At 34.6% G+C, this 12,693-nt stretch overlaps 1 protein-coding gene across 14 annotated transcripts in view; it reads right to left on the bottom strand.

The window, feature by feature from the left end:
* LOC145678866 (uncharacterized) overlaps window positions 1–12,693 on the bottom strand; it is a 459,736-nt gene that overhangs the window by 293,339 nt on the left and 153,704 nt on the right. Inside the window, exon 4 of one of the 14 annotated variants that reach the window (XM_081749448.1) lies at window positions 170–445. The exons of the other annotated variants lie outside the window; for them this stretch is intronic. Within the exon in view, the coding sequence (XP_081605574.1) occupies window positions 412–445 (34 nt within the window). The 3' untranslated portion in view covers window positions 170–411. Of the gene's footprint in view, window positions 1–169; window positions 446–12,693 lie in introns of those variants that run through there. 14 annotated transcript variants of the gene reach the window in all.

Here is a 12,693-nt window from a genome sequence, read left to right as displayed (position 1 = left end):
AAAACAAGGTTGAATTTTAAAGCAAACAAATTGTAAAACATGTATGCTCTTTTAGTAGCTATCACATTACAATAAATAAATAAATAAATAAATAAATAAATAATAATAAATAAATAAATAAATAAATAATAAAAACTAGATTATCAAAGGTAAAAATAAAACCCCAATATTTTAAAGTTTTTTTTATTTATTTTAACGTCAAAACTGCTTTAAAATGCAATGTACGAAGACTATTTTAAGAAAAAATTTCCAGAGGATAATCTCAGGATTCCCCACTTCCCTGCAGTCTCCCCCGGTAGTTTGTCCTTATGTGCTGCCGACGCCAATGGTTTACCTATTACAAATTGATTGCTATTTTAGGTTGTTTCCTCTGGAACCAAAAGTAGCACCTTGGACAGATTTCATTGTAATTCAAATTATGAAGTATAGTTTTTCCCTTGTAAACCTAAAAAAAAAATATTGAAAGTATGTAAACAGTGAATGCAAAGGAACTTTAAAAAAAAATTGGTTAGGCGCCATAGGAAATTGTATTCCTATATATTTCCAGCTCAGCTTTTTTTTTTTTTTTTTTTTAAAGGGTTTCGTCTTTTGAAAGTTGAAAATTGACGACGCACTGTGTTATTTTAAAGGGCAAGACAGAGGAAAAGCGTAGATAGAAGCAAACACATAGTCCGCGACATACATACAGAAAGGGGTTGGACGAAAAGTTTTTTCTTTTTTTTTTAACATAAAAATAGATGTTCAATTTTCTTCTGCCAAGCTCCAATGCTATTAATGTAAAAGCTTTTTGAAATATGTCATCCTTATATCTTAGATTTCTTTTCAGTTTTTTCTTTTTCTTTCTTTGTTAGATATATATTCGTTTCCAAAATGGAGAAAACGAAAATAAGAGGGTGGAAAAATTCTTGATCTATGTCTCATGGCTTTTCTACCTCCATTTCTTTTTTATTCCTTCTCTAGACCAATATTATTTCTTCTTTCTTTCTCCCTTTCTTCTATTTCGTGTGTACACTTTCTTCTTTCTTTTCTTTTACTTATTTCACATAGTGTTACAAAATCGATAGTTTGGGTATGTAACACATTTTTGAGTACGTACGAGTAATATGTAGAAACCGGATGTTAGGCAAAATGCCTATTTTTTAATATTAAAGATAGTGTATGATCAAAAATAACGTTTTAAAATTTATGTGAGGGGTTATAGTTTCAATTTAAGACAATTTTATTTTGCCTATTTTGCCTATTTCGCCCGTTCCTGCCTAAATAATTGCTTTAGTGCCTAATGTTGCCTATTCTATGCATTTTCTTCAAAATAAGACTTAATTGGGGATATATAATTTAGTATTTCAAGAAAGGATTCTTCTTCTTCCGAGAAATATAAGTTGTGTGTAGTGATAAGATGTCGTAAAATTTTGGACTGTATAAAATTTGGACTGTTATATGTAGTGATAAAGTTCTGTAGAGAATGTATTTACCAAGTAGGTTATACATGGAATACACGTCAAGCTTCGTTTATATATATAATAAAAGAAAATATTAACAAACAGGTAGGTTTCTATATTCTTTGAACATTATCTATGACTTGAATTTATTCTTTAATTGTATTGAGTAATTATCTTCATTACTTCGAGTTACATTTTAGTTCCTATTTAACTGCTTATTATGTTTTAAATTTTAAGTGCCTATTTTCCAGGCTTTTAATGCCTAAACATCCGGTCTCTAGTAATATGTAATCTCGCAATGCAAATATTCTTTTTTTGCTAGCTGTCATACAATAGACGCGACTAGCACACCATACAATGAGTTGACATACCTCTAGTTGCCAATTGATACTGTTGGTTACCTTAATACATTCTCGTATGACTAGTAGAGACCATAGTAGACTTTTAAATTTGCATTAAAATTGACAGCATCGACCTTAGATAATTTACTAATTAGCATTTAAAACTGACAGTATCGAACTTAGTCTGGTTTAATCATTCGTACTTAAAATATGTAGCATAAACCTTAGTCGATTTAATTCGCACTAAAAGTTGACATATAGACTTTGGTCGTTTGTTGTTCTAATAATTTGCACTTACAAGTTGAATAATGAATCTTCATGGTTGATTTAAGACCCACCTACCGTACTTTTTTTTTTTTTTTTTTTTTTTTTTTTAGGATCACGAATGAGATTTCTGGGCTTTCGGCATCTAAGGCCATGTTAGCCTGTCACGTATTGAGGGATGACGTCACTTGGCGATCCCACTATCCAAGGAAAGGGAAGGAAGAAAGGATTGGGGAAGGAAAGGAAGCGGCCTGGAACCTATATGTTAGGTACCATCCCGGCATTTGTTTAGTGTGAATGAGGAAAACCCAGGAAAAACTTCACTCAACTTGTGACACTTTTTTGACCGAGTGTCCTCATCGGGAATCGAATCCGGGATCGCTCGCACCAAAGACAAGAGCGTTAACGACTACGCCAAGCGGGACCACTATTCATACTCTATAATTCATATTTCACTACTTATAATTAAATACAGATATTATCAAACCACAATCTAAACGTCTTTTTTGGGCCACTAACCATGCATCTGTACGAGAAATTAAAAAGGAAGGTAATCAAGTCTAAATATTTGTGGGAATTATTCTTGTAAACACCAGCAGAGAACAATTCTAATAAACTAAATTAACTAACTAACTCTGTGGCCTATGGAACCCGTAGGTTCAATGCCGCGTTCACAAAAACTCTCCACTGACTTCTATCCTTAGCCAATTGGATCCAGTTTCTACTTTGTATTCCTATCTCTGAGAGATCCATCTTAATATTGTCCTCCCATCTGCGCCTAAGTCTCCCTAATGGTCGTTTTCCGATTGGTCTTCCAGTCAAGAAAACATTGTTCAGAAACATTCACAAAATAAAATAAAAGTATCAATTAAAACTGTACTTGTCCCATTGATATTTGTTCGCTGTGTCTCTAAGTGCAATAATAAGTACTGCTCTAAGAAATAAAACTGGTTTGAAGAATTTTGCCAATACTATAAATTTGAAATCATGGAATTGGAAAAAACAAAATTACATTGGCTCTTTTGTTCTGTCAAAATATTAATAACTAGTAGTAGTTGGTAGTAGTAGTAAGTAGGCCTAGTGCTAGTAATAGTACAAATAGCAGTAGTAGTTCGGATTCGGTTAGGTTAGGTATGTTTTGTTGTCTGGCTCCAATCATCTAGACATAACCCCATTATTTTCCTTTCAAAACATTAAATAGGTTGAAGAACCTGAGCATAATTATATGTAAACTTTAATGAAAATGACCTCGTATTCTTATTGTGTACCTTCTTAGTAGTGCACATTCCAGAACATTTTCGAAACTATAGGAAAATAATATAACATGCTAGCACATTCTACAATAATTTCGAACATTCTGGAGCATTCTAGAACTTCCTGGATCATTCTAGAAGGTTCTAGAGCATCCTGAAAATTCTAGAACATTATCGAACCTTTGGGAAACTTCTATAACAGTCCGTAACATTTTCCAAGATTGTTGATAATTCTAGAGTTAGGTATGCGAAATGTCTCCATTGGTGCTACGCAGAATGCGCTACAATATTGCGGGAAACAAGAAATGGTTTGTTTGTGGAACATGTTAAGTATGCCACAGACGTGCAAACAGAATAATGTGTTGGCTACTATTGTGAACACACTTGGCACTGTACATGAACACCGTCTGTGTAAAAATACATAGATAGGCCTAAGTGCTTTTATAAAACATAAAATAACGTAAACTAGATTTTTATTCAAGTATATGAACATCTGCCGATTGTTAAGAGATTATTATTATGAGTTTCTAGGTGATAGTAAATTATCGTTATATTTTATTATCAATATCTTTATCTATAGGTAAACTTTTTTATTTATTTTCCATGTTGTTAATGTATGTCGCTTACACACACACACACACACACACACACACACACACACACACACATATATATATATATATATATATATATATATATATATATATATATATATATATATATATATGGTGTCTATATAATTTTAACATTCTGCAAGTTTGCAATTACAATTAAACTCTGTAATTACATATAAAGTGATTGATTTATTAATATTATCAGTCGTACCTATAAGCTTATTTTTAGTACATAAGAAACTCATTGAGACATTGGCTAAAAAGGGACTGTATCATGAAGGACGCGCTAGAAGATATGGTGGTAGGAAAGAGAGGGAGGGCACGAAGGAGATTATAGTTGATAGAGGGTGTCAAAACAAAAAAAAAATCATATGTGAAGATGAAAAGGTTAACGGAAAACCTTGGAAGATGGAAACTTCTCTATTGAGGCAAGTGACCTGCCAGTAAGACAGATTACCTATGATGATCCCATTTACATATAGTCTACGCATATATTACGCAATATTAGGATAAAATGCATACAGTACTTTGACTACTTAAAATCATTGTTATTTACTCTACATTGCAGATACTTTGGAATTGTGCATAAATTATGATAAAGAAAGAATCGAAGTATAAAATGAATAAGCTTCATGAAGATCACTCTTCTTATCCTGTAGTTACGCTAATTAATTCCTAACTTGCCTGAATTACCCGAAATTACTTTTTTAAAAAAAATCAGATAGTTTAAGACATCTAAATAGAATGGAGGAGTTTCTGTGTAAGCTACGATAAATTCCTGAGATATAAGATTATGTAAACAAATATTTATTTTTGAAGTGCTACTAATTCGATTAAAGGGGAATCGTACTCTTTGTTGAATTATCAATTGGGGCTGGAAGTTTTCATTGGTAACACCTCTGAAAACAAGCTGAAAAATACAAGTATTTCCCTTGTATTCTTTTATAATACCGAGTAGTTGTATTTCCTGTAATAATACATTTAATACATACAGGAAGTAATGTATATCAACCGTCTTGAACAAAAGTGATAAAAGTAGAAAATAATAATAAAAAAGTTAAAAGTAGGAATAATAAAAGCGCTAAAAGTTAAAAAATAATAAAGTACTAGGAAGTAGAAAATAATGACAGTGCTAAAAAGTAGAAAATAATAAAAGCTCTAAAATGAATATGCTAAAAAGTAGAAAATAATAAAAGTACTAGAAAGTAGAAAATATTACAATTGCAAAAAAGTAAAATAAAATAATAATAACCTTAAGAGTTGAAAATAATTTTAAAATGCTCTAAAACGAAAATAATGAAAGCGCTAAAAATTAGAAAGAAAGTGCTAAAAAGTAGAAAATAATAAAAGTTCTACAAAGTCGAAAATAAGAAGCCCTAAAAGGAAAATAATAAAAGCATTAAAAATTAGAAAATAATAAAAGTGCTAAACGTTGATAAGAATAATAAGCTCTAAAATGAAAATAATAAAAAGCACTAAAAATTAGAAAATAATAAAAGTGCTAAAAGTTGATAATAATGAAAACCCTAAAAAGGAAAGTAATAAACGTCCTAAAAGTTAGAAAATAATAAAAGTACAAAAAGTAGGAAATAATAAAAGTGCTAGAAAGAAGAAAATAATAAAAGCCCTAAAAAGGAAAATAATAAACGCGCAATAAATTAGAAGATAATAAAAGTACTAAACGTTGAAAATAATAAAAGTGCTAAAAAGAAGAAAATAATAAAAGCCCTAAAAAAGAACACAATAAACGCTCTAAAAATTAGAAACTAATAAAAGTACTAAAAATTAGAAAATAATAAAAGCTTACATGAAACGACAAGTAAAAAATACTCTTGTGCTTAAAAAAATAGAATTTGAGTGATCATACTGTCAAAAAATTAATGATGAACACACAGTCATTGAGGAGTTTCATGATCGGGTAATGAAGACTACTGTTAGATCATTATGAACAGTAAGAAAATTTCCCTCTACTGACAAAAAATCTTTCCCTTGTCATGTTAAATTTTCCCTAGTTTGTTGAGCGTTCAATTTCTATGACAGAAGTTATAAGATTAATTTAGCTACAATAAAGGAAGTTCCAACCACATTTGCTTTATTCATTTGTTTTTTGCTTCCACTGTTTTAACTTTTCATTCCTTTTTACAAAAAAAAAAAAAAAAAAGAAAAGAAAGAAAAGAAAAAAGAAAAAAAGAAAAAGAGATGCTACCAGCCAACAATGGATGCAAATTATGTCACTTTGAACACACACACACACCAAATATTCCTATTGTATTGGTTTATTTCTGAAGAAAAAGAAAACTTTAAGGATTTATATTGGTTAATCAGTCAGTTCGAGAATTTCCCTATATTTTCTTGTTTTGTTGAAAAATTCCCTGTTTGCTAAATTTACCTACGAAATTTCCCTTAGATTAGGGACATTTTCCTCACATTACGAAAACTGCTTAGAAGTTTACGTGGGCCTACAAGGAAAGAATATTCCTCCAAAGAAGTCGGTTAATAAAATACAACGACGGTATGTAGAGTTAAACAGGGAAAACACCGTAAACCTCTTTAAAACGTGATATTTCGCCACTCTGATGGGAACGTGTCAATTTTAATTATGAAATGAAATGAAATCTTTAAGTTTTACGTCCCACGATTATGTCGGTTAGGCTAAAGAAGACGTTGATGATGAGAGATGAGTGAAATGGTGGAATGAAGAAAGTGGGAGGAAACGGGAGAACCCCGAGAAAACCCACGAGTACGGTTTTTGTCCAGCACAAAGTCCACACGGCGCGAGCTGGGATCGAACCAGGGACCCCAAGCACCGGAGGTGAACGCTCTACCACTTAGCCACCGCGCCCCTCAATTTTAATTAGTATGCAGGAAATACGTGTGGGACACAGAGACAGATCCAAATTTAGGCACTCCCACCTAGCCCATAATTGTCCCTAGGGTCTGCTAGTTACTAATTACGCAAAAAATAATAATAATAATAATAATAATAATAATAATAATAATAATAATAATAATAATAATAATAATAATAATAAAAATCGTCCAACAAACACAGAGTATCTCTCCTGAGTCTTGTGCCCAGTGACCAAGTGAAGGTATCAGTTTTTAACTCTAGGAGGGGGGAGGGAGCGGAGAATCAGACATTTTCGAGGGGAGCAGCTATTTTTTTGTATAGCTTTATCGAATATAATAATTTATATTACTGAAGTAAATTATAATACAATATTTGCTGGGGGTATCGGAGGACACCCGATGCCACAAACGGGGTCACCCGCTCTCTTCCCCCTGAAGCGTCGTAACTGCTTATGACGTCCTATTACTTAATGATGACTGTAGGTATGAGCTGGTAACATTAAGTATATTTATAATACATGATGTATAGAATATGATGACGCAATCAAGATTATTACTGGAGGAAAGTGTCTGAATTATACTTGACGTTGTTTTATAGTCGCATAGCTGTATTTAAAATTATATCTATCCTCAAACGATTTGTGGGGGCATGGTGGCTCAAAGGTAAGCACTTACCTATGGTACGTGGGGTCCTGGTTCGATACCTGGTCAAGTAAGTTTGTGGTGGACAATATTGTGTCCGTGGGTTTTCTTGGGGTAGTTCTACTTCATCCCACATTCTCATTCCACCATTATTATTCCATGATCATTCACTTTCACTAGAGCGAAATTAAACTACCGCTAATTTTATAGTTTTTGTGTAATATCTTCAAAACAGATACAAATATTCGAAAAGCAGAAACGTAGTGAACTAGACTATACGATTTTACATGTGATACCATTATCATAACTCATCTATCTTCTTACGATTTGCAACTGTCGCTAGTTTTAGTATTTTTTGCGGGTTTTGTAAATAGCGGCATACCAAAAGCAGATAGGTGAATTGTGGTGAAGGTATCACATGCAAAATCGTATTGTCTAGTTCACTACCTTTTTGCTTTTCGAATATTTGTATCTGTTTTGAAGATATTACAGAAAAACTCTAAAATTAGCGGTAGTTTAATTTCGCTGTAGTGAAGACCTTTAATCATTTGTCTCAATTAGCCTAACAGGTAATTGTGAGACGTTAAACCGAAAGATTTTTATTTATAAAGGTTTATAGGCATAGAAAATATTACAAACACAAAATGTTGCTGGGTTCGGTGGGGTGGAGGAGATTGGGGAATGGCGATATAGGCCTACTGTGAGGATTGTGCTCCGTCAATTGAATTAGGTTCAATGCTCGGTCATGATACAGAGTTTACGTCAATGTTAAGTCTTCTCTTTAACCTAGGTATTTCAAAAGAACGCGTAACAGAAAAAAAAAACAACAAGAAACAAAAACTTATAAAAATTAAGTAGTACCTTGATTTTTATTCGTTATTTTACTATATTATTGATATTATTTATTTCTGTTTCCTTCGTTAGTTTGTGAGGAGCTTGAGCCCCCTTAGCCTCCTTCGTGGGTGCGCCACTGTTTCAAGCACCTGTAGCTCACTTGAAATTAAGATGCATATTTTGTTCTTTTATAATTCTAGGAGTAGATAAACAGTGTATTTACATTTTTTAAAAGTATTTACATTACATGGCCTTTTATTTTATTTACTTGTGGTTAGATTGTTTCATATTTTGTTACGTTCTCTTTCATGGAAAATAAAAACAAGGGCCAAATTGTCTTCTGATGTGCACTCGGCGATCCGCAGGGATTTGAACTCGGAATAAAAGCATAGCTCTGGTTATTTTACTACTATCCCCTTTGCATAGAGGTAATAATAAACGTCCAATGAGCCACTGAAGAGGATACTCAAAGTCATCCTCGACGCCATTTTCGACTCGGAAATGGCCACAGGGTGATCTTCTCCCCCTTCCACAAGCACCAACAAAACACCACTTGCCTCCCTCCCCCATCTTTTCCACACGTTCCACGAAAACACGCATGCGCCGCATGGAAGCGAGACCGGCTGGAAAAGTTGCTAGTAGTTCTTAATTTTGCCAGAAGATGCCACTGCCTACCTCGTTTTAAGATATTTCTTGCTAGACTCTGCTGTCTCGATTTTCGTAAATAGCGAAGCAAATTTTTTAGCAGGATGATTAGAAAACGATTTTTAAATGATCGTAAAATGAAGTAAATGCATTTGAAGGTCATATAAGAAACTTATTATCTAGCTCACCAATACAATCTTTCAATTTGAAAAGTAATATAGCGTAATTCGGTGGTTGAGAGCCAAAGGGTCATAATTTCAAAATTTTTAAATTCTGATTTCTAAGCTATGAGGACATGTATCATAACTTGAAGTTTGTTGTGACAGAATGAAACTTGAATTGTAACTTAAATACCGTTTTCAAAGGACAACACATTGAGAAAATATTGAGAAAATAAAAATCTCCACATTTTTAAACTCGATTTTTCTCAGATCTGGGTTCGATTCCCGACGGGAGCTCATGTGGTTCGGATTCCACGTTAATCAGCAGGTCCACGTCTCATATAGGCTCGCTGCTGAAAGTTACGTTAAACTCAAAATCAACTCAACTCGATTTTCTCAAAAGTACTAAAACAGCAGTTGCGCTCCTTTGGCGCTTAACCATCGAATTCTACTAAATTCTATTACGGTTATGTTGAATTAACTGTATATTCATTAATAAACCTATAATGTATATTGAAATTCGAAATTTAGTTTCCTCTTTGAGTTTTATTCTTGAGTACAACAACACCAAAGCTTTAATACCTCTATTAACAAAGTAGGGTCTACATTCTTCAAGGTGGGGTAAAAGAACTAAGTTCCCGCCATTGCTCGGGAATGAAAGATAACGGAATGTTCTTTATGTTTATTTTAAAGAGAAAAAATATAGAAATCTTTCTCGAAGATTACTTTCTCCTTCGCCAGTGAAGACGGCAGAGAGGATAAGGGCTTAGCGCCTTCTTATGACTGTGCCGACTACCTCAGACACGTTTTATTGTAATATAAGTTGAAATACCCATTCTTTGCATGGGGGCTGTATTTGGAAGTCAACGCCTGTAGAAGTATCATTATTCATCTCAGCGACCGCGAAAACTATGGATATGACACTAATATCGGTCATTTTGGATTGTTTTTACACATTTCGGTAACCATCCACCCCGCAGGTGAACCCTTGGTCCGCATACAACAGTAGCTGAATTTGAAAGTCATAGCTAATGGAAGTGTCACCATTGATTTCAGCGACCGCCAAAACTATGGATTTGACATTAATATCGGTCATTTTGGATTATTTTTACATCTCTCAGTATCCCCCCCCCTCCCCGGTGACTCCCGGCTCGCAGCCGAATGGGGTGAATTTCAAAGTTAATGCGATCGCAGTTTCACCATTGATCTTAGCGACCGCGAAAACTATGAATTCGTCACAAACATCGGTCATTTTCTACTACTTTTGCATGTCCCGGTACCCCCCCCCCCTGAGATCCAACTGGTTCGAAATTTGAAAGAGAATTTTTCGTCTTGGTCTAGGACCTTGACAAAGGTACTCGTGACCCAAATTTGGTAACTCTCGGTCCACTCATCTGGTCCGAAGGCCACACACAGACAGACAGACAAACACACTTTTTATTTTATTTATATTATAGAAGATTAGAAAATCTTGAACTTATGGGTGGGCACGAGTCGAGCTAAGTTGAGTTCATGTCGAAATTCGAGTCGAATCAAAGGTAATTTTCTCGAGTCGAGTTTGATAAATAGCTCGCTCGCTCAGCTCGTTTCAACTCGTTTTGAAATCATGACCTGATTAGACTGGAAAGTGAAACCATGAGATTTGAAGAAGAATGTCAAATACTTTCAGTGTTGCTCACGAGAGGGGACACTGCTCGTATCTCGTCTCGTCGCGATAACGAAACGATGAATAGATTTTTAGAACGAGACAGCCTCAAATGTCGTGAGCACCAATATAAGTATATACTGTAGTTCTTACACTCAAAGCTGAGATCTGCACGGTCGAAATGTTGAGCCCAAGCAGAAGCTCAACCCGGGTAGCGATGTCAACCAGCTCTGCTCGGCTCAACTGAGCGAACAACTCATGTCGACTCGGTTGGAATGAACCATCGGCTTGGCTCAATTGAACCGATGGCTTGAGTAGGCTGGGTTGAAATGAGTCCATCGGCTCGGTTTGACTCGGCTCAACTGAACCCATGGCTCGAGCCGGCTCGGTGGGATTAGCCATCAGCTCGATTCCGTTCTGCTCAGTTGAGCCACCGGCTGGGTTCGGCTCAACTGAGCCAAGGGCTAAAGGTAACTCAGTTATATGAGTTGTAAGCTCGGCTAAATTCTCAGTTCGGCTGGATAGTGAATGAACTGTGACCGGAGCCGCTCGAACCGCTGACAACTCATAAACCCGGGCCGAGCAGTTTTGAACATGTTTGTCCGGCGCCCTATAACTTTTAACAATTTTTGGCTCGAGCCCAAATACTTGCTCCTCTGGAATCTTGTGAATGATGTCCTTGCCTCCTAGACTTCACGACTACCGAGATCGGTAGTCAACTAGTTTTTGGTATTCAGGTAGAAATCGCCTGTCTTTCCATTTTATGCGCTATGCTGTTATACAAATAATAATAAATACGTTGTAGCAGTAGTAATATTATTGATAATAATTATATTGTCTATGTAGGATACTTAAAGGGAGTACTTGAAACTACGCACAGGCTTTGGCTCGATTTGATTCAACTCGACTCGAAATTTGACCTGAATTCGGGTCGGGTTGGAGAAAATTTTTCGAGCCGAGTTCAAAGATGTCTGTTTCGAGTCGAGTCGAGTTTCAAAAAAACTCGCTCGAACTTGCTCTTGCCCATCTCCAAAAGCTGGAATAATGAACTATGAATTGTACCAAATGGATTGCCGATGTACAGAAGTATGAAAGTTCTACCTTAACGATGCGTTGTTCGCTTGGAAAATTACAAGACGACAAGGTTCTTCTTCAAACCGCCTTGGAGTGTGGAGCTATTATGTTTCACAAATCACAACGTTCTTCTATTCTCTGGGACTGGCACATTTATTTTCGATTTTTAAACTTCTTGACTGAATTCTCTGATGTGCTGCTTGTTTTATTATTTATTTTATTTTAATTTATGATTGTTCTATCTTCTATTACTAATGATTACAATTTTTGATATTTCCTTTTCTATTCTTATTTATTTTCATTTGTTATTCTTTTCTGTTTTCACCTCTTTCAATTTAATATTGTTTATGTTATTATTTTCTCTCCTGCTCTCCTCTCCTACTTTTGCTTGCTTATCTTTAGTTTTATGCTGTGCTTAGTTATTTTAATTTCCGGTTATTTTGATTATTCTTTTTGTGAAAGTGAAACATTTTCTAATTTCTCTTCTACTATTAATTGCAATTGTTCGTATTTACGTATTTTATTTAACTTGTGTTTGCTATTTTTCTGTTCTTACTTAGTTGACACTTGTTCTGTGTCCCCCCTCCTCCTATAGTGAAAGCGTATTCAGGATGAATCAAATGATTGACAGGTGGACCGTGTGAAAATGCACGACACCTGCAGAATTATTAATCCGATAAACAGGACCATGTGAAATTGCTCGATAATGAGCACCGTGCGAAATTGCACGTCACGATGCTCAATGTTTTGTCTAGAGTAACCCTTTTTATAAGGATGAGGAACGTGCTTAGGATAGTATTACAAATAGTAAGGTTATTGTTATGCATTTAAATAACTTTTAGAAAATGACAACAATATATATATATATATCGGGTGTTCTAAAAATGGCGCTCACGGATCACAGAGCATTATTCTACAAGTCAAAATAAAG

Source organism: Thermobia domestica, chromosome 2, assembly GCF_964235325.1.
Source record: "Thermobia domestica chromosome 2, izTheDome1.hap1.1, whole genome shotgun sequence".
Lineage (NCBI taxonomy): Eukaryota > Metazoa > Arthropoda > Insecta > Zygentoma > Lepismatidae > Thermobia > Thermobia domestica.
This window is presented reverse-complemented; position numbering and strand designations above follow the sequence as displayed.